The sequence below is a fragment of the Fonsecaea nubica genome (genome assembly GCF_001646965.1).
Source record: "Fonsecaea nubica strain CBS 269.64 chromosome Unknown Scaff18, whole genome shotgun sequence".
Classification (NCBI taxonomy): Eukaryota; Fungi; Ascomycota; class Eurotiomycetes; order Chaetothyriales; family Herpotrichiellaceae; genus Fonsecaea; species Fonsecaea nubica.
Window position 1 is genome coordinate 174,546 of NW_019173691.1, and position 19,782 is coordinate 194,327.

Below are 19,782 nucleotides of genomic sequence, written 5' to 3' on the forward strand. Positions count from 1 at the left end.
CAAGCAACGGCACGGCGGTTGGTGGTGGTGGTTGGTGGTTGTGATTGTGGTGATGAGGTTGATTGATGATTGACAAAGATGACGACGACGATGCGCTCGGTGGCGTTGGTGGCGCTCACTAAGAGTTACGGGTAGTAGGCTTTGGCAACCCCCTTGTTAGTCGCAAGCCACATGCATTGTTGAAACTTGTACTCGGTACCGGGCACGGGTACACCATACTGGTAAAGAAACACGGTACGAGTACCTCAGTTCGGTACTCATAAACAACTCCATTGAAGAAGCGAAGAGCATCTCGCCGTGCAGAGTAGAGGGATGGGGACTACGAGTACGAGTAGAGTGCGTGTAGTGGTGTACCCCCAACCAGTAATCCAGTACTCTAGTACTCTGTACCTGCATAGGCATGTCAAAAAGTCCCTTTCCCCTGCATTGTCAATTACGGTATTTCGCATGGGAGGGGGCGTGAGGGCCCAAGGGCGCTACGGAGGTGTTGGCCCAACCCGAATCACCGTTGACTTTCCTCGCTTGACGGCCGTCCCCCAGTCAGTCCAAGCTTTTCGGCTACCGAGGAGCTTTCGAAGCTCCCATCCACGCATGCATGCACGAAAGAGGAGAGAGGGGTTGGTTCCGGCTGCCCTATGTACCTAGCACAAGTAACTTGTCGTTAAAGTTGATCAATGATCTTCGGAACAGGACCTTTTGTTGCTGGTATTTTGAAACTGGGGTGGCTTGGTCAATGAGCGTGCATGCCACATACATGTTTGTACGAGTGCGAGTAAATCAGGTAGATACCTAGGTACCTAATGCACGTACGTAAGGCCTCTTCTCAGTGCCTACAAATGTACTCGTATGAACGAGTACTCGGTACAGGTACAGCTACCAACAGCTACCTAAAGCTGGGTAGATACGAGTTATCTTACCGGGCAAGCCACCCCGTGCGCCCGTGCATGCATGCATGCTAAGACCTAACGACCGTCTCCCCGTGCCCCCGCCCTGGTACCGCTGGGCTGGTGGGTGCGTGGGTGCGTAGGTGAGTGGGCGGCCCAGCCGGCCAGGGACGCGGTGCAGGGGACGCGGCGAGGCGGTTAACCAGGGGTCGCCAGAAACATGAAACAGGGAAAACATGAAACAGAGAGATGCTTAATTTAATTTATTCCATCGATGGGACCGTGTTCTCGGTAGATGTTCCATGCACCCATGCTCGTCCTCGTAGGGCACACAATAATCTCGTAAGGCACTAGCACCTACGAGGACGAGGAGAGCACAACAAACATGTATGTACTTGGTAGGTACTCGTAGCTAACTTGTTGGGGTCCATCAGCCACGACCCAGCAGGGGAAATTACTCTACGGGTAATGCTGCGGCGTCGTCATCACCTCGGACATTTGTCGACGGCGACGAGGATTTCACTGCGGACTTGAGATCACACTGCGCCTCCTCCATCTACTACGGTGCCTGCTGTAGGCAATTCTATTACTGGACCAGCTGGACAGGCTGACGGGGAAGAGGTGGAGTGTGGGTTCTCTAGCACCTCTTGCATCCTGCCATCGATTTACCCGTGCCTGTGGGATTAGAACCATATCAGTAAAAATAACAATAATGGTTCGAGGTACGAGGTACAGAGCGGAGTGTTCCGTTCTTTGCACCCGGCCTTTACTCATAGATAACTGATGCCGGTAAAGAAGAGGCTGCGACGTGAGGTGTTTTGAAACATGCAGTTCGGCTCTCCTGGCCAAGATCTACGAATAAGGGGTACTGCAGGTAAAGTTCCTGGGGTAATTGTTACAGATCACAGATCACAGATGACATCTCTCCAAAGGCGTTGGATCAAGAACAATAATAGGAGAGAGTGAACGAGTCTTTCATCACGACCAACTGACTGACCGGTCGGCTAGACCGCATTGACTGGACTGTGCGAGGAGCCTCCTTGCGGGGTGACAGAGTGAGACGTCCGTCAACGCCGCAGGAGCAAACAATCAACAAAACTCCACGAATAGATTCTTCAGGGTCAGTGGCATCTACTCGGTCCATGCATGGCCATCCATGCCCCTGGGACTGAGACATTCACCTCCACATCCACCTCAACCTCAGCAGGTCTGCCCCTGTTGCCCAGGCGAGGCTGACATGCCCTCAGCTTGACAGGGTTGATCCCGGGAGATCGCGTCCAGCAGCCTTTACGAGTAAACTTAAACCGTGGAAGTGAAGTGGATTCTCGGCATCCTTGACTCAAGCAAGCCGTGTGAGTGAGCCTCACTTACCAGCTACCAGCTTCCCAGGCCTCATTCGATGCCAGGATATCTTTGCTTCAAGCAGCACGTTCCTCGCGCCGGCTCCGGTCCTGCTCCTTCGGATTAAAATAATAACAAATGGAGATCTGCACGGTTCGCGAGGTACACTTTCTTCTCCACAACATCCCCAGCCTCCTCCGGATTCACGAAACCCACGAGCTCGCTTCAACGTCGGGCAAGGTCGATTATCGATGCCCGCGAAGGAGCATATATGTTCAAATGTCAGACGCCCTGAAAAGCGTGGATGGTATCCAGGTCATCACGTGATATAACGCCGCCGACTTGTCAGTTTCTGTCATTTCATCACGTGATGGCTAGGATCTCATCCACGGCTTTTCAGTGAGTGGACAGAGAGAACTAGATTCTTGTAGTATGTATATTCGACGTCGACGGTCGGCACCTGTACGCGATGGTAGGATATGTTGTTCACTCCTTTGGTCTACGTACCGTGAAACCAACCAGTTCACTATGATTCGATCTTTCCACATCGGGACGAACCACCACCCAAGGAGTAGGACATGATTCCCAACGCGAAGTTGACCTCCCACCCACAAGGCAGTTCCTAACCCATATATACCCCCCGCGACATTTCGCTGGCGTTGAAAATTGGATGCCACAACAGCATCGGCCATCAGTCGCGAAGAGATAAACTCATACTTCGAGCGATGGGATTCGCTAGCTTGCTTGTGGTATCCGACTCCTCTGTATCAACCTGGAAGATTCGACCATTAGTAACACCAAATTGCAATGTACGAGGAAGAGGTATGCACGCACATAGATACGGAATTTAGTGCGCAGTCGATTTCTGGTTGCTGGTGGTTTGGTCTCAGTATCCATCACGTAAGCAAGGCTGGGACTTTCCTATCTGCACGTGACCCATTCTGCAAGCGCAACTCTTTTTCATTCTCCAAGAGTCCTTTACAACTTTCGCCTTCCACCTCGATCTTGTTCCCACGCACACGCCTCTTCAACCATCCTCTCCTCCCTCTTTTGAGACCCAGGATCTCACCCGTTATCTGTGCGCCTTCATCCCGTCCTCCTCGCTCGCTCAAAGGAAACCAACCAAAAAGAAACATGTCGTCCTCACAAGCCTACCAAATCCCCAGCCAGTCCAGCGGCTTCGCGACCGGCTACGCCGCGGGCGAAGGCTCCACGGGCCCGACCGTCCAGTACGTCTGCGGCGAGTGCAACACGAAAGTCAGCCTGGGGAGGGGCGACGTCATCCGGTGCAGCATGTGTGGGCACAGAGTGCTGTACAAGGAGAGAACTAAGCGGTTAGTACTGCCCAAAAAAAGATGGCCTTCCACAACCAGGCGGTGCACCTTGGACAAGGTGGCCGGTGCCGTGGTGGGATAGTGTGGACTTGTCGCTGACGAGGAGATCTATACAGGATGGTGCAATTCGAGGCGAGGTGAATAAACTCTACCGCGATGAGGGGGCCGGGGCAGCATGTCCGATCTGATCGGTAGATTGAGGGCAAATGAGATATGAAAGCGGCTGTGACGAAGAAAAAGACAAAGCGGACGAGGATGCGGACGCAGACGCGATGAACAATGGGGTTTCTTGATTATGGTTCTCCGCATAGCCTAGGCGTTGGTTAGCATGACGGTAGAAGCATGGTGGCACTGCGAGACAAACCGATGGATATCTGCAAAAAACAAAAAACAAAAACAAAACAGAAATGACTCCAAAACAAGCCTGCTCCAGACGATATGACATACCAAGTGACATTGTAACTTTTTGGGCTTTCTCTACTTTCTACGGCCTGTTGGTGAACTCTATGAATTTTTCGAATTCCTCCAGAGCCCGCCCGCTTTCTATGCACCACCTGGCCTTCTTGACGCCTTCTTTCCATCTCCCGCCCGCGGGACCTCGTTCCGTGATGACCGGCCCACTCTCACAGCTATCGGCGTCACAGGCGCCGCTCACCACCAGCAACGCCGCAATGTTCATCAGCACAAAGTGCAGGATCGGGTCGTCGCGGGGTCTCTCGTTGCGCAGAATGCTCATCAACACGGCAGCGTTTTGCCGCGGCAGCCCACCACCGCCCACCTGCGACAGCGGGTGCGTGGGCAAGCCAAAGTCGGCGGGCTCGAGCTCGAACCGCTCCACCTTTGAAATGTACTTGGGCGGGGCCTCGTCGTCGCTGGTCTCATCGTCCTCGTCGTCGCGAGAGCCCCGGTACTCTGGATTCTCGGCTTCTCGTAGCAACCAGCAATTCGTCTTGCCCGCGCAACTGATCTCGTCGAGGTCTTCCTGTCCGCAAACCACGAGCGCCTTGGTCGCACCGGACAACTGCAGCGCCTGCGCAAAGACGGGACCCAGCTCTTGATACGCGACGCCCACGACCCGAGCTTCAATGTGCGCCTCGACGGGGTTGGCGAGCGGGCCCATCAGATTGAAGATTGTCCTCAGTCCGAGTTCTCTCCGCACGGTCGCGGCATATTTCATGCCCGGGTGGAAATTCGGCGCGTAGAGGAACGTGTAATTCGTATGTTCGTACGCCCCGGGCAACAGCTCCGCGCTCAGCGCTTCTATCCTCGGCGCCTTGGGCAGGATCGCATTGAGCACATCCGCCGACCCAGACATGGATGTCTGCGCCCGGTTGCCGTGCTTGGCCATCATCAGGATCGGCGACGCGATGATCGACGCCGTGGTCGAGATGTTGAATGTCGAATGCGAATCTCCGCCCGTGCCCACGATGTCGCACAGCCCACCCCTGTACCCGCCCAGACCCATACGGCCGCGCTTCCTCTTCCGCACTACCTCTCTCAGTTTTTGCTTGTCCACCTGCACGGCGGCGTCGCGCATGCTCTCTGCGCATTTCGCAATCACGTCCGGATGCCGGTCCTTGCCCGTCGAGTGCAGGAGCGTCAGCAGCGCCGCGAGCTGCGTGGGGTTCAGTTCGTTTTCGAACGTGCGGGAGAAGGCCAGCGCAATGTCCTCGGCCTTGACGCTGTTGTCCTGGGGTGACGGGGCCGACAGCTTTTTCAGCAGCGGGGCGATCGAGACGTATTTGGGCGGAGGATCAGCCATCTTTTTCGGAATGGCTCACACCGTGAAGAGGGACCGAGACTGTGATCTAGTTTCTTGTGATATCCTCAACTTTTGGGAAATCCGGGCGAGAAAAGACTTGGAAGCTGAATGGAAGAGGTATTGTATGAGCACTGGCTGCGCGGGATTGTGAGTCAATAGCGCATGTGGTTGCGGGGCAATTAGCTGTTACATACCTTGGAGCTTTTGTTGTGGGGAAACCTGCGACATCGATCGCTTGGAAAAAACCCCTGGTTTCTTGGCAGGGCAAGGGACTCGGCCTCATTCATCCAGCCTTGTCAGGGTTGAGATAACTACAAGAGCATAGCCTTTTGTCTTTCGGCAAAGGTTGATGCGGCTAGCTACCCTGCGTGCCTGCTCTGTCCTCTAAGCGTCAACACGTCACCCAAAAATTACCTCTGAGACATAAACACGTCAAAGTCCCGGCGAAAAGCCCTCGCTAGACCATCTGGTATGCCATGTCGCATCGCCAGTCTGTAGAGGTCAGACTTGACATTTTCCATGGCCCTCAAATCATCCAAAGTCCACATCTGAGTCAAGACGACTTCGTACGCTCTTTCAACGAGCTGTCTCTGTACAGGAATCTTTGTCCTCTCGATCTTCCAAGTGAAGAAGCATTCTATTATGGTGTCTTCCTCTCCAGGATGGGAGAGAAAGCTGGGTGGTCCAATTGGTTGCGTCGGCCTGCACAGATTCGCTGGAGTCGGGGTAGCATAGACCTGTCTGGGATCCACCGTTCTCTGGATATCTAGGACTTTCGTAGATGGGAGGCTCATCGGTGCTCTGCAAGATGAGGCCGAGGGCAAGTGTAGCTCCGTTTCCGGCTGGCCAGTTGCTATCCGTCCTGACAGGGAGATGGAGCTAGAAGACCTTAGATGGTGAAAACGATCACATTCCGATTCATCCAACACGCACGCACGAGGCAGGCTCATATCAGACAGTAGGTCGACCTCGGACGAAGTCATGACACCGAGTTGTGACAAGCATGAAAACAGGCTTGTCCGTGACAACGGCAAAACGTCAACATTCGGCCTGACACTGAGAGAAGCGGGAATCGAGTGCTCGGCCGAGGGCAAGATATTGAACTTCAGAAACGCAGCCTCGAGTCTCGAGGGCAGCAAATCCTCAGAGGCTCCGTCGGCTCCGATCGAGTCCAGAATGTGCATACAGTCGTAATACTTTTCCAACCTGCTTCTCTGCGGTTTTTGTGTTTCCGGCATGACGTCTTGAAGATGGACCAGCATGATTGGAAGCAGCAGGGTGACTCCCCGGGGAGTCATATGCGTTCCCATCTCGAGGTTCTTGATCGATATGGCAACGTGGGCCACCTCTTCTGCCGCGTCACGTAGTTTCGTCTGCGACAGCTGTCGGTACGTAGGCGGTAGGCCGTTGGCCGCTTCTGAGATCTGGGGTCTGTGAAGCGCAATCATCGCCGAGAGGAAGAGCAGTTTCAGGTGTGCTCGATGCATGGCGATGACATTGGAGGTCTTGATGAATGCAGAATCCGCGGGGTCGCGCAGGTCGAATCTTCCGGAGCCGGACAGACCACGATACCATTCTTGCAGTTGCCGGTCGAGCTCCAAGATCTCAAACGTATTGGCGCAAGAATGGCGTGGGACAAGAATCGTCATCATCTTGCTTTCTGATTCGTACCGGCGACTCGAATACCGTGCTTGCAGGATCTCATTTATGCACACGCAGAGTTTTGCCTTTTCGATGCAGAGCGTTGCGAGATCAACCCTGCTCCCCTGGTCATCGACGAAAGCCCACGTTCTGAGCATACGGGCCACCGCCGGAGATAAATCCAGCATCTCGAAATCGTCGGCTTCAAGCATGGGTAGATGGCGATGCCACGCCCCCAGTTGTGGCGGAGTCCAAGTCATGAGCGCAACGAATTGATCGCGCATGAAACAACACCACCACAACCTCTTGAGCATTCGATGTCGCTTTGTGACACAAGATTCGAGATGCAGGTCCAGGCCTAGGTCCTGGGCAAGGGTCACGGCGGAGCGGATCCAAAACTTTCGATCTTTATGCGTTTCTCGGGGATCATACCAGTATGTCATCAGCAGGAAGGCTTGCACAAGAGCAACGCGGTCCCTTTCGCAGTCGAGATCATACAGCAACTTTGGCGGTTAGCACCAGCGGCGCATTGACGGACGTGAGTACTCACACGTGCTCTTTCGAAGAATGAGCTCCTGGCGAGCTTCCTCGACTTGAAGCCCAAGTCTCTCAAGACTTGCATGTCGACATGTGCAGCTCCAGAACACATGACAGCATGGAAGAGCACTAAGCTAACCTTGTCCCCCGTATCATCTTCGATCATCGGACGCAAGAAGTCTCCAATATCCAGTAGAGGCAACAAAGGATAGCTGAATAGGAAGTAGCTGCGCAACAGTTCGTTCCGGCAGTTGGCATTCGGTATGTCGAAGACTCCCTTGTGCTGCAAATAAGCGGTAGTTTCGGGGCTCAAGTCTGCGACCAGAGGGCTGACAAACTTTGGTAACCTGACCTGTGGACATGCTGTTGACGAAGAGATGGAATTATCACGGAGCATTGAATCGTGACTACCCTCTGTACGGGGGACGGACAGGCTCTTGTGGGAGCTGGGTTTCGTACAGCGTCGCTTTTCTTGCCGCGCAGGCTTACTGTTGCCGGGCAAGCACTCAACCGCGTCAAGACGACAATTGGTGCAAGTGGAACCACGAGTCTTCCTATCACATCGGGTCTTTCTGCTCTGGCAATATCTGCATGCTTGAGCTGTCCGCTTGAAGGCGGGCATGGGTGGCGGGGTCCGAGATTGAGAGGGCAGCATTGTGACGGCCACTGAGCTAGTTGTGGGGGTGTAATAGTGAACAGGCAATATTCCCAACCTCGGGATCAAGTCCTGCTTGGTGAAAGGCCCAAATGGACCTGTGGGAGGATAGAGGTGCGTCGGGTCTCGGGGTCTAATATGATGACTGTAAAGATAAACAGCCTAGTGCGAGGTTCAAGACTGGACTGATAGCAGAGCACTCCACCGTAATATCACAAGAATGGTCACGATATCACACTTTTGATGCCCACACTACAATGACTGAACGTCCCCAGAAAGAACTCCGCACGAGGCTACACTATTCCTTAATAGGAAGGTAATCTTCATTTACCGCCGCGGAGGCCTCGGCGCCAGCCTTGTATGGGGTACGCTGGAAACCCCCACACACGTATTCAATGGCTCTGTGTATCTTTGCCGCACTGCCGAAATGTATGGTACATGTGCAGCCGCGGCTTTGGGGACATGGTAGGTAGGTTTTTCTTGTCGAGCAGAGCCGTCTCGGTATCAGACCTCTGCCAACAGATCAGAAGCCCGTCTCGGCTTGATAGTCAGCTTTTCAACCATACATCTAGATACTTAGATCGACGTTTGATTCCTCCTGGGACGTGATCGACTCTCTACAAAAGCTTTTACAGAGATACAAACCATGCCGTACCTAGCAGAGGAACACTATCCGATCCCAGGAACAGACTTGCTAACATGGATGTTTGACGACCACGTCGCATACGACGAAGACAAGCCGGTACGAATTAAAAGCCACTGGCGCCATGCCACGAGAAGTGCAATTGCGACCGGGCCGCTCACAGCGTAATCACAGATATACATCGATGCGCAGACGCCTTCGCGATCGATCTCCTGCCGACAGGCTCGCCAAATGGTCCGTGAACTTGCCGCCGGTCTTCGTGGCATCGGACTGAAGAAGGGGGACTGTGTCTGTGTGATGGCGTTCAACGATGTATGATTTTGCTGGGCAGTGGTCCTGTATTTGTCCCGTCCTCAACATCTCTTGCACTAAATCACTTCGTTTACTCGCTGCAGATGCTTAGCGGCTACTTACAAAGGTGACAGATTTATTACTCCATGATCTTCCTCGGGATAATAGCCGCTGGAGGAATCTTCTCTGGGGTCAACCCTTCATACACCGTCTTCGAACTGGCACATGCCATCCGCACCGCTGACATAACGCACCTGATCGTCGAGCCTGAGTTTGTCCCCAAAGCTTTACTTGCGGCGAGGGAATGTTCTCTCCCTGCATCGAATGTCTTCGCCTTTGACACCCTGAAACAAACTATTCCACAGCATCTGGGGGTGAAAAGTTGGAGGGCGCTGCTCCGCAACGGGCAGATGGATTGGGAACGATTCGACGATGAAACGCGCAGCAAGGAGACCATCGTCGCCAGGCTGTTCAGTAGCGGGACGACGGGTATGCCAAAGGCGCTGGACATATCAGTCTGGAATCTTGTGAGTTTGGCTGCCTTCCGTCTATTTGAAAGCGAATGGTCCTGATCGGGGTTCAGGTGGCACAGCATATTGTGGTGATGGAGGTCCGGCCTCGGCCATACGAGGTCAGTGCGGCTACCCCTTTCAGTTCTTGAAGGTGGCTAACTCTGCACCCCACCATGCTCAGGTTCGCCGACTTATCTCGAACCCGCTTTTCCATGTGTCACAGGTCCCACGAGTCCACACCAGCGCGATCAAAGCCGGGATACCGACACACGTGATGCGTCGGTTCGAGCTCGAGGCGTGGCTTTCGAATATTTCGAGGTACAACATCACCGAAGTGAACATTGTCCCCATGATGGTCATCAGTCTTTTGACATCCGGTCATCTCGACTCGGGGAAATACTCGTTGCAGAGCCTTCGCAACGCGTGGTCTGGCTCCGCACCACTTGACAAGAGTCTTCAGTTTCGCTTCAAGAAGTACTTGCGGTCAGATACCCCGTTCAATCAGGCCTGGGGAATGAGCGAAACCACCTGCCTGGCGATGTGGTTCTACTATCCAGAGCAGGACTCCACGGGCAGCGTGGGGCGGCTGTTGCCCAACTGCGACGCAAAGGTGGTCGACGACGACGGAAACGATGTGACCGACGTCAAGGGGCACGACGGGCAGAATGCCCGGGGGGAACTGTGCATTCGCGGCCCCATCATCGTGAAGGGGTATTACAAGAACGAAGAGGCGAATCGACGAGACTGGGATCGAGACGGCTATTTTCACACGGGAGACATTGCGTATTGCGACTCGGAGACAAAGAAGTGGTATATCGTTGATCGCAAAAAGGTACGTCGTCATCTGTGTCGTGTATTCTCAACGTCTGCTCTCTAGTGAGCGAGTTGTTATCACGTTGTAGGACGCCAACAAGGCTGATTGCCCCTTTCTTCGACAGGAACTCATCAAAGTCCGCGGTTTCCAAGTCGCACCCGCCGAACTCGAGGCTGCACTCCTCCTGCACCCCAATATCGTGGATTGTGCCGTCATCGGGGTCCAAGCGGCCATCGACGAGTCCGAGCTGCCACGAGCATATATCGTGGTACGACCAGGCACGACTGTGACAGAGGCCGAGATCAGGGAGTTCACCAAGGACAAGTTGGCGCGGTACAAGCAGTTCGACGGCGGTATCCGATTCATAGACAAGGTGCCGAGAAACGCCAACGGCAAGATCCAGAAAGCGGAGTTGAGGGAGTTGGTGAAGAAGGAATTGGGTGCTAAACTATGATCGAGGTGAATACCTGGTAGTCGCTCCGTTTCAGCGGTCCGTGACAAAATAGAAATATCGATAGAAACAATACAGAGATTTTCTTTGACAAGCTAGCTAGCATCACAGCCTCTGATTGTGACCTGGGAGATGTTGTGAACCTGGAAACTGCTCCCCTCGGACTCGGCATTCGCTTTTAGCATCGATCCTCTCCTGCCAACGTTCTCAACCTAGTACACATATCTGAATTGCTTGTTCTTCCTATCCGTCAGGTCGTCGTTGTAAGCATGCTCAAAAGCCTCGGTCATTCCGCTCTTGTCTCGTTTTGAATTCTCGAATTTGCAGACGAACAGGTACACTATGGCCAACACAACCGCTGCCGCCAGCCCTGCGACAATGACTGCAAACGCTGGAGCATAGACGGGAGCATCCTTCTTCTTGAAAAGCAGCGGCCCTGTAAAGTTACCAAGACACCAAGCGATGAACAACCCAGCCGCTGTGACACTGCGCTTTGTGTAGCCCGCTGTATTGGCGATCTGTAGGCCCATGAGGATGGCGTAGCCACCACCAAATGCAGGAAGAATCTCAATAGCGAACAAGAGACCACCTTTGGCAGATCGAGGCAATTGCCATAAGAGCAAGCAGCTCAACATGGTGGTGCAAACGCAGATGACAAAGAGGTAAATTCGAATTCCCTTGATTCGGTATGCCAGATAACAGACTAGCAGTTCGATTGTCCCGGACACAAACCCAGCAGGGACAACTAGCAAGAGGGAATTGAGTGTGGAGTAGCCGAAGCTGTGGACGATAATGGGTGCCATCGTTGCGTTCGCCCCGTTGGCAAAGAACATGAGGAAGGTGGTGAAGAATAGCAGGAGGAATCTGACGTCTGTCAAAGCGTCGAAGACCTGAGACGGCTTAAAGTGTATATTTCGGACACCAGAGTTGTTGACCCTAAGTCGAGCAACAGCGATATAGCGTTCGCGATCTGTGAAATGTTTGGCGCGTATGGGGTCCGGCGGCAGAAAAAATAACACAAGGACCGAGAGCAGTGTTGTGACACCACCAGCGAAGAGGTACATGTACTGCCAAGAGTGCAAAGAGCCTCCTGTGATGTGTCCGAGGCCGTAGTTGATAAGCGGGGAGACAATCGAAATGTAACCTGAATGGAGGTTGAATATCAGCCGGGAACGCCCATTTGAAACCGCACTGTGGGAAAAACGAACCAGTACAGCTGTACCAAACTCCCATTCTCAGGGCTTGTTCATCCTTTTTGTACCAACCCCCAACGACAAGCATGAAAATGGGCGAAATACCCGCCTCGATAACGCCCAAGAAGAACCTCTGTGTGTAGAAGCCGGCGTATGTTTTGCAAGCAGCACTGCACATGACGATGATGCCCCAGACAAACGTGATGCCTGTAGCAACTCGCTCAATGGGCCAACGTTGAGCCATCATTATAGCAGGATAAGCGCCGACGATGAAGCCCAGATAGAAGATGGAAGACGAAAAAACAAAGCGGTTACCAATATCGAGATCAAGATCCTCTTCAAGTCCAAACAAAGCCTAACATATGAAGAATTAGCGAGTTCCAGATTAGTGCAGTTGTAAACAGCTCACAGCTTGGGCCTAAAGGGAGTGTTAGCTTGATGAGCCGGACTGTTCAATTCTGTCTCTCACCAGCATTGCCTTATCATAGAATTGAATACCGTATACCAGGCAGAGGACAGGTAACAATCGCCGATCAATCTTTTTGACGAGGTCTTTTTCTTCCTTTCCGGTCCAGGTATCGTTTCCCTCAACGGTAGCAATGATCTTCAGTGCTTCATCGCCATGAACGGTGTCAACAGCCAAGGGCTTCTCGTACTTGTCAGCGACCAATTCTGTTGAAAGAGGAAGTGTGTTTGGTGCATCCACATGGTGGGCGTCCGCCTTTTCGGCCATGGCTCAATAGTAAGCAATTGGAAGTCCTGTTGAAGACAGACACGACCAAGAGGGGAGGTGCATATTTGGGGAAAAGAGCGAGACTCGACGGCGGAGAACTACATAAGTTCAAATATATAGTTCAAACCTGACCAAGTTCCGGACATTTGTCGAACGACTTCTTCCCCTGAGTTGCCGAGGACTCGAAGCATCCAGCCGACCAAACAGCGGATGTAAACATGATGCCCAGACGGTATTGTATTCGTTTCTGGAAGAGCTGCCTTGCAAGGTTGTAGTTGATTTGTGAGGATTATTGTGATTTGGTGGGTAAGTTTTTGAGAAAGACCGAGGACTCCTCGGATTAAGGAGCAATTAGAATAGGCAGAATAGGCACTATACCTCCGTGCTATGTGGCTCATCTACTCGGTACTTATTGTCAGACAGGCGCATTTAATAGAGTCGCTCAGTCGTCAATGATTGGACGGAAAAGGAGCCGCCCTCGCCGCTTTATGGTCACCATCGAGTAGGATATGCTAACCCAAATGGGCAAAGCGTGATATAAAGGCAATGAGGTCATGGAACGGCACGATGAGCTTCTCTGGGCTATCTTGACCGTCTCGAGCTTGGATCTTTTACAGAATGACATCTCCTGACGTTGATAACGGTATGCATCCAAGTGACCATACCAGGGGATTCGTCTCCAGAGCAGCGTTGCGCTGTCCCTGACCCTTCCTTGGGACCGTCTAGAGCAATGGCAATCTACTGCTAGCATCACCTTTGGTCAAGACGACCCAAAAGAAGGGCCGCCTCTCCTCGACCAGAAATAGATATAGAAGCACTTGAAGACTTTGCAGCAAAATATCCGGGTGCCGGAACCTAGATCCAAACCTTACCGGCCTGAGATAACCATTCGTCAACTATGGAGAACAGTGAACAGGCAAACAGCCCAGAGGGTGCGTCGAGGGTGTCAACACGAACCTCAGGTCGGGTGCTCTCCAGAGACTATGCCGAGCAGAACCTATCGAGGTCGCCGTCCCAGCATCAATCTCGTTCTAGGTATCCCGACTTCAACTTTGGCCCGGCTTCACTGCGTCATCGCATCAGTAGCCTTCAAACAAGTCCGAACCCAAGTCCTGGTCCAGCACGAACTTGGGGGAGAGATTATGCGGATTCCAGCAGAAGATCTGTTGTCATTGCTGCCCCTTCAGCGAGAGGCGATGCCACTGATACTGCGTCCCGAAAATTCTCCCTCGCTGGCCCCCCTCCTCTGGATACCTTGGCCGCCAACCAACCATACATTGACCCAGGATACACACAACTCAATCCGGCATATGATCAACCAACAAATGTCAGACCCGTGTGGGGTCTTGCTAAACCGTTGCCTCGTGTGCTGAGACCAGGCATGGTTCCCGCGAAGGACGAGCTTGAGAAGGAAGTCCAAGAGGAAGAAAGAGAAGCACAACAGCCGCTGATGGCAGATATCGAAGCCGGCAGGATTGAACCCTCTCTAAGGCCAGACAAGGTATCTTCGCAATTGGACACTATCCGACGCGAGAGAGAAATATCCCTGTACCGAGCCTATCAAAACCAGTACCAAGAGTCACCCGCATTTTCACCCTTTGGTGCCGCCAGAAGAACTTCAGACGCACTGACCGAAACGCCGCACACGTGGATTCGACCAGAAGATACAATCGAGGAAGAAGCTGGCTCCGAGTCTCAACAGACGGAGCAGATTGAACCACCAGAGCTGTCACTACCCGAAGCAGTGGCAAATGTGAAGCGAGCAAAGGAGGAGGAAGAGGAATGGAAAGACGACCCCTACGAGGATGCAGTTCCTTTGGCAGCGTATCAGGCCGAAGAGGAAGAAATCCACAATCTGCACACATACTGGTCCATTATTCGGCTGCGCTTTCGAGAACCGTTGGCCGAGCTACTAGGAGTATGTAACCCTCTGCATACCTCTTTCCCTTCAATTTTCGTCATACAGACAAGAAATTTGAGGATGATACTCTGACATCTGCTTCGTTCCACAGATCATGGTTCAATACACACTTGGTTTCAGCGCCAATCTGTCAATGACTGTCTCGCGCGGAGCAGCTGGCGTCAATGATACAGGAACCTGGGCATGGGGTTTCGCGACCATGTTAGCCATCTACATCGCGGGCGGGATATCCGGCGCTCATCTGAACCCTGCGATATCACTAATGCTCTACATCTACCGTGGGTTTCCGTTGCGCAAAATCCCCGTCTACGTCGCAGCTCAGATGCTCGGCGCTTTTCTGGCGGCTTTGGTTGCCTTTGGTATCTTCCAACCCGGCCTCATCGCTCTGCAACTGCATGCGGCGCAGGAGCAACAAAGCCACCTAGTAGAACAGAAGTTGGCTGAAGGCATTGGCTCGGCTTCAGTCTTTCCACTGGTGTCGCCGATGTCAACAGTAGTATTATCTAACTTCCTCACCTTCCCCCGCGCCTCCTGGGTTGATAGCGGCACGGCATATCTGGCCGAACTTGCGGGCACCACCATCCTAACTATCTCGGTTCTCGCCCTCGGTGACGACACCAATGCTCCTCCGGGGGCCGGGATGAACGCCTTTATAGTCGGCTTGCTAGTTACTGTCCTTGGCATGGCGTAAGTACAAGAACGAGCTCTTGTTCGCAGACTGGCTGACCTGTGCATGTTATCTCACTACAGATTTGGGTATATCACCGGTCTAGCTATGAACCCAGCACGCGACTTTGGCCCCCGCCTTGCAATGCTCGTTCTCGGTCACGGCAACTTCAAAACCCTCTTCGCAGACGGCTATTGGTTCAAAGTCGCATGGTTAGGGCCCATAAGCGGTGCTATTCTGGGGGGCCTCCTTTACGACGCAGCTATCTTCGTTGGGGGCGAAAGTCCCGTGAACTATCCCACGAGGCGGATCCGACGGGCTGCGCGGAAGTGGGGGAAGCGATGGAGAGCGAGGATGAACTTTCGACGCACAAGACGGTGAAGTTGGCTCGTGAAAGAGGGGACTGTGTTGAGTTCGATGAATACGTATGGACAGACAGTCAGAAATGGACGTCGCACATTTGTGATATTCATGCTCTTGGGACCCTCCCAGTGGTGAGGTGTCGACGGTGTTTTATGGTAACCAAATGGGGAGGATATGGTGATCCAGCCTTGAGCAAAAGGGAAGGATCTGTCTCTACTCATGATCTGGCGGCTCGGATGGATCTTGTACGATCTTTCAGTATATACAATGCCATTCGCGTTATGCATGGTTGATATCAACGCAAGCAATAAATGACTCTTGAGATACACTTTGAGTGTTAGTCTTTGGTGGTCACGTCGACGAAGGACAGCGTCAACGAGGGAAAAGGAGAAACATGCATTTCAGCGCGCCTGTGATCCGCAGTAATGATAGCGTAGATCACGTGGTATCATCCAGCAACCGAGTCTTGGCGTGTTTCATCTCCGATGCCCGAATATCAGACCAAAGACTCGATTCCAGGCGACAGGATAAGATACACTTCCCCGATGTCCATCAACTTTCGCTTACACTGGACTTCGCTGGACATTGACGTCGACTTGGATTGCTGCCACAGCCTAACTTTCTAAGTTGTCTCATGTTCTGGGTGTGCAGATCCGACTTCGAGCGCCAATGTTCTCATCCGCCTTCAAGTCCTTCAGCTCGAATATAACGTCCAACTATGAAGTGTCCAAACATCCCTCTGCAGCTGTAGGGGTCTGGTCCATCTTTGACGCGAAGAAGAAGAACAGCGGCACTCACGCCTCGGTTTTCATCTTTGACAGGAAATCGCTCGATGTCACCACTAGCGGGTTTGGAGCACGTGCTACGAGCGCCACGTCGGTGCGCAAGATCCAAGATGAGGTCGTCGAGCGCTTGAAGAAGGAAGCCAGCAGCCTGGCTCGGCTACGTCATCCCTCTATTCTGCAGCTGGTCGAACCGGTCGAAGAGACCCGGAGTGGAGGGTTGATGTTTGCGACGGAGCCTGTCTTGTGCTCCTTATCCGCTGCACTGGCAAAGAAGGATCGAGAGGGGAATGGAAGGGGGAAGAATGTCTCGCGGTCCGCGTCGAATGATGGCGCCACTTCTCGGGCACAGCAAGACGTGGAAATCGACGAATTGGAAATTCAGAAGGGGCTGCTGCAGGTCGCGAAGGGGCTCGAATTCTTACACGACTCTGCTAAGCTTGTTCACGGAAACCTGACTCCGGATGCTATCATGATCAATGCCAAGTCAGACTGGAAGATCTCCGGACTCGGCTTCGCTGGGCCGCCCGACGGAGCGGAAGGGCATCAGACCGTTCCTCAGATTTCTCTGTCTGAGGTCCTCCACCATGATTCTCGAATCCCTCGAACTGTTCAACTGGACCTCGACTATACTTCTCCTGACTTCGTGCTCGACTCGAATATCAACTTCTCGGCCGATATCTTCTCACTCGCTCTGGTTATCCTCGCATGCTACAGACAGCCGCATAGGTCACCAATTGAAACCCATGGCAGCCAGTCAACGTATAAAAAGATCTTCAGCAGCGCTTCCACCGTACCGACCAGCGCAAACAACTATCTCTGCGACGGTGCCTTGCCACGGGAGTTGAATGTCACGTTACCGAGAATGTTGACCAGAAGACCAGCTCAACGGATGACCGCGAGTGAGTTCCAGCAATCGCAATACTTTGACAACATTTTGGTCAACACGATGAGGTTCTTGGATGCTTTCCCCGCCAAAACTCCTGCCGAGAAATCACAATTCATGAAAGGCCTCGGCCGAGTCCTTCCTCAATTTCCGCCTTCTGTGCTAGGAAAGAAGATCCTTAGTGTTCTTCTGGACGAGATGAAGGATCGGGAACTACTCCCACTCATTATGCAAAATATCTTCCAGATAGTCAAAGTCGTCCCATTCAGCAAAGAACTTGTCTCGGATAATATCCTGCCACGAATGAGAGACATATTCTTGTCCAAACCCAAAACCGAAGAACGGGATACCGGCAAAGAGGCCGCTTTCCTTGCAGTCCTCAATAACATTCAACTCATTGCCGACAACTGCACCGCGAAGCAGTTCAAAGATGATGTCTTACCTATTGTTCATGTGGCGATGGAGTCATCTACCCATTCACTTACTGATGCCGCTTTACAGACCTTATCCGTTGTTCTCCCTTTGATCGACTTTTCAACGGTCAAACACGATCTATTCCCAGTTGTGGCCAACGTTTTCAGCAAGACCAATAGCCTGACTATCAAGATTCGAGGCCTTGAAGCGCTGGGAGTACTCTGTGGAGTCACACCGGACCAGACAGAAAACAATATCGACGACTTCCCTGGGAAGGCCCAGCAAGAAAAGCATGATAGGAATGTTTCCAGCTTGGACAAATTCACAATGCAGGAGAAGATTGTCCCTCTCCTGAAGGCGATCAAAACGAAAGAACCAGCAGTCATGATGGCGGCTCTGAAGGTGTTCCGACAAATCGGCACTGTTGGCGATACTGATTTCTTAGCCACTGAGGTGATGCCCATCCTCTGGAACTTTGCCTTAGGCCCTCTACTTGACCTGCCGCAATTCAAAGCGTTCATGGATGTCATCAAAAGTCTCTCGAGCAAAATCGAGCGCGAACAGATTCGTAAACTGCAGGAACTCTCTTCGAGCAGGGTTCCAGAGTCAAGGGCTGCTTCCTCGTCGCTTAAGCAGGTCGGTAACGGTATCCATCAAGCTAATCAAGTCGCAAGCACAGAAGATGACTTTGAGAAGCTCGTCCTTGGAGACAAGAATACTGACAAGATCGATGTCTTTGCGGGAGCTCTTTCTGATGGACAAAAGCTGACTCCGAATCCGCCATCCTACTCGTGGGCTCCCATAGATGCTGCCAGCGGGAGGAACACATTGGCGCATCAAATGCCCTCGTCATTACCAGTTCTCCAACCGCAACCTCTATCCCGCTCAATTACTCCGGATGTCAGTACCTCGGCGTTTCCAAGTCTTCAACCTGCCCAGCAATCCTCGGCCTCTATTTGGGGGTCGTCTTCATCTTCGCCTGCACCCTTGCAGAGTCAGCATCAAGTGCTACAGCCATCGAGTTATCTCTCCGGTTCTGTAAGCAACATATCTCCGCCGATAGCATCACCAAATACGACCTGGCAACTGCCCCCGCCTCCGGGAGCGCAAGGGACTTCTAGTCCTGGATTCGCGCCTATGATAGCTCCCCCTCCTCCAGGCAACAGTCAGAGGACTGCTTGGCCGCAACCAAATTACAATAATTTCACAGTGTCCTCGCCTCCGACCCCTGGATTCGGTGCCTCCATGAACGTGTTGCAACCGCAGAAATCTCAGCAGCAAACACCGCAACAGCAGAAGACAGGTCTGGACAAGTACGAATCTCTGCTATAAGAGTGGCTGAGAGTTGGCGATTTGCTCCGTGTCACTATTGGTCAGATATAGGCGGCAATTATAGATCGACACACGCGAAGCTGGGAGGAAGAGGCGATTCTTTCGTATAGTGATTGGATCTTGCTGAAAGACGCGTACGATCCCAGTATTGGCCAACCCAGCTATTGCAGATTTGGGTCATAATTAGTCCGCATTGTGCGACAGGATGACAGACTCCAACTCGTACCTGAGGCGCAAGGGCATCAGACTGGCAACGCCATTCGGTGAATGTTCCTGGCATGAAAACCACCAATGGTAATATGCGCCATGGGCGAAACTCTTAAGCCACCACGATTCTGTGGACCTTGTGGGCCGGAAAGAAGCTGAATCGAAGCTCTGGCCTGACCGGGGTTGATTCGCTGCTCAATGTAAGGCTCTCGCCTAGATGATCTGATTAACCCTATCAGGTCTGTCGATTTACATACACTGCTTCGGTCGAAGGCCTTCATCTGACGTGGTTCTATACCGTGACAAGGATCGGAAAAGATCTGTCTGTAATCCTGACGACTTTAGGCCATACAAGGGGTTTTTCTATCTTGCGAGGGAATCAAGCCCACCCATTCAGAGGTATGGATCTTCAACTAGTA

The 19,782-nt window shown here is 52.6% G+C and overlaps 6 protein-coding genes across 6 annotated transcripts; 3 read left to right on the plus strand and 3 right to left on the minus strand.

Moving 5' to 3' along the window:
• Positions 1-4,043: 4,043 nt before the first annotated feature.
• On the minus strand, positions 4,044-5,321 carry AYO20_03732 (anthranilate phosphoribosyltransferase; the record flags this gene model as incomplete). Its single annotated transcript, XM_022642032.1, has 1 exon — positions 4,044-5,321. One exon carries the CDS (start codon positions 5,319-5,321, stop codon positions 4,044-4,046), a length of 1,278 nt encoding a protein of 425 aa, XP_022501975.1.
• Positions 5,322-5,731: 410 nt separating this feature from the next.
• Positions 5,732-7,861, minus strand: AYO20_03733 (hypothetical protein; the record flags this gene model as incomplete). Its single annotated transcript, XM_022642033.1, has 3 exons — positions 5,732-7,465; positions 7,513-7,782; positions 7,838-7,861. 3 exons carry the CDS (start codon positions 7,859-7,861, stop codon positions 5,732-5,734), a joined length of 2,028 nt encoding a protein of 675 aa, XP_022501976.1.
• Positions 7,862-8,800: 939 nt separating this feature from the next.
• Positions 8,801-10,868, plus strand: AYO20_03734 (hypothetical protein; the record flags this gene model as incomplete). Its single annotated transcript, XM_022642034.1, has 6 exons — positions 8,801-8,896; positions 8,990-9,109; positions 9,223-9,615; positions 9,672-9,719; positions 9,782-10,432; positions 10,503-10,868. 6 exons carry the CDS (start codon positions 8,801-8,803, stop codon positions 10,866-10,868), a joined length of 1,674 nt encoding a protein of 557 aa, XP_022501977.1.
• Positions 10,869-11,077: 209 nt separating this feature from the next.
• On the minus strand, positions 11,078-12,791 carry AYO20_03735 (hypothetical protein; the record flags this gene model as incomplete). The annotated part of the gene is made up of 4 exons (XM_022642035.1): positions 11,078-12,009; positions 12,074-12,413; positions 12,468-12,476; positions 12,528-12,791. 4 exons carry the CDS (start codon positions 12,789-12,791, stop codon positions 11,078-11,080), a joined length of 1,545 nt encoding a protein of 514 aa, XP_022501978.1.
• Positions 12,792-13,689: 898 nt separating this feature from the next.
• AYO20_03736 (hypothetical protein) lies at positions 13,690-15,760 on the plus strand (the record flags this gene model as incomplete). Its single annotated transcript, XM_022642036.1, has 3 exons — positions 13,690-14,709; positions 14,804-15,399; positions 15,463-15,760. 3 exons carry the CDS (start codon positions 13,690-13,692, stop codon positions 15,758-15,760), a joined length of 1,914 nt encoding a protein of 637 aa, XP_022501979.1.
• Positions 15,761-16,411: 651 nt separating this feature from the next.
• AYO20_03737 (hypothetical protein) lies at positions 16,412-19,156 on the plus strand (the record flags this gene model as incomplete). Its single annotated transcript, XM_022642037.1, has 1 exon — positions 16,412-19,156. One exon carries the CDS (start codon positions 16,412-16,414, stop codon positions 19,154-19,156), a length of 2,745 nt encoding a protein of 914 aa, XP_022501980.1.
• Between the last annotated feature and the right edge of the window lie 626 nt (positions 19,157-19,782).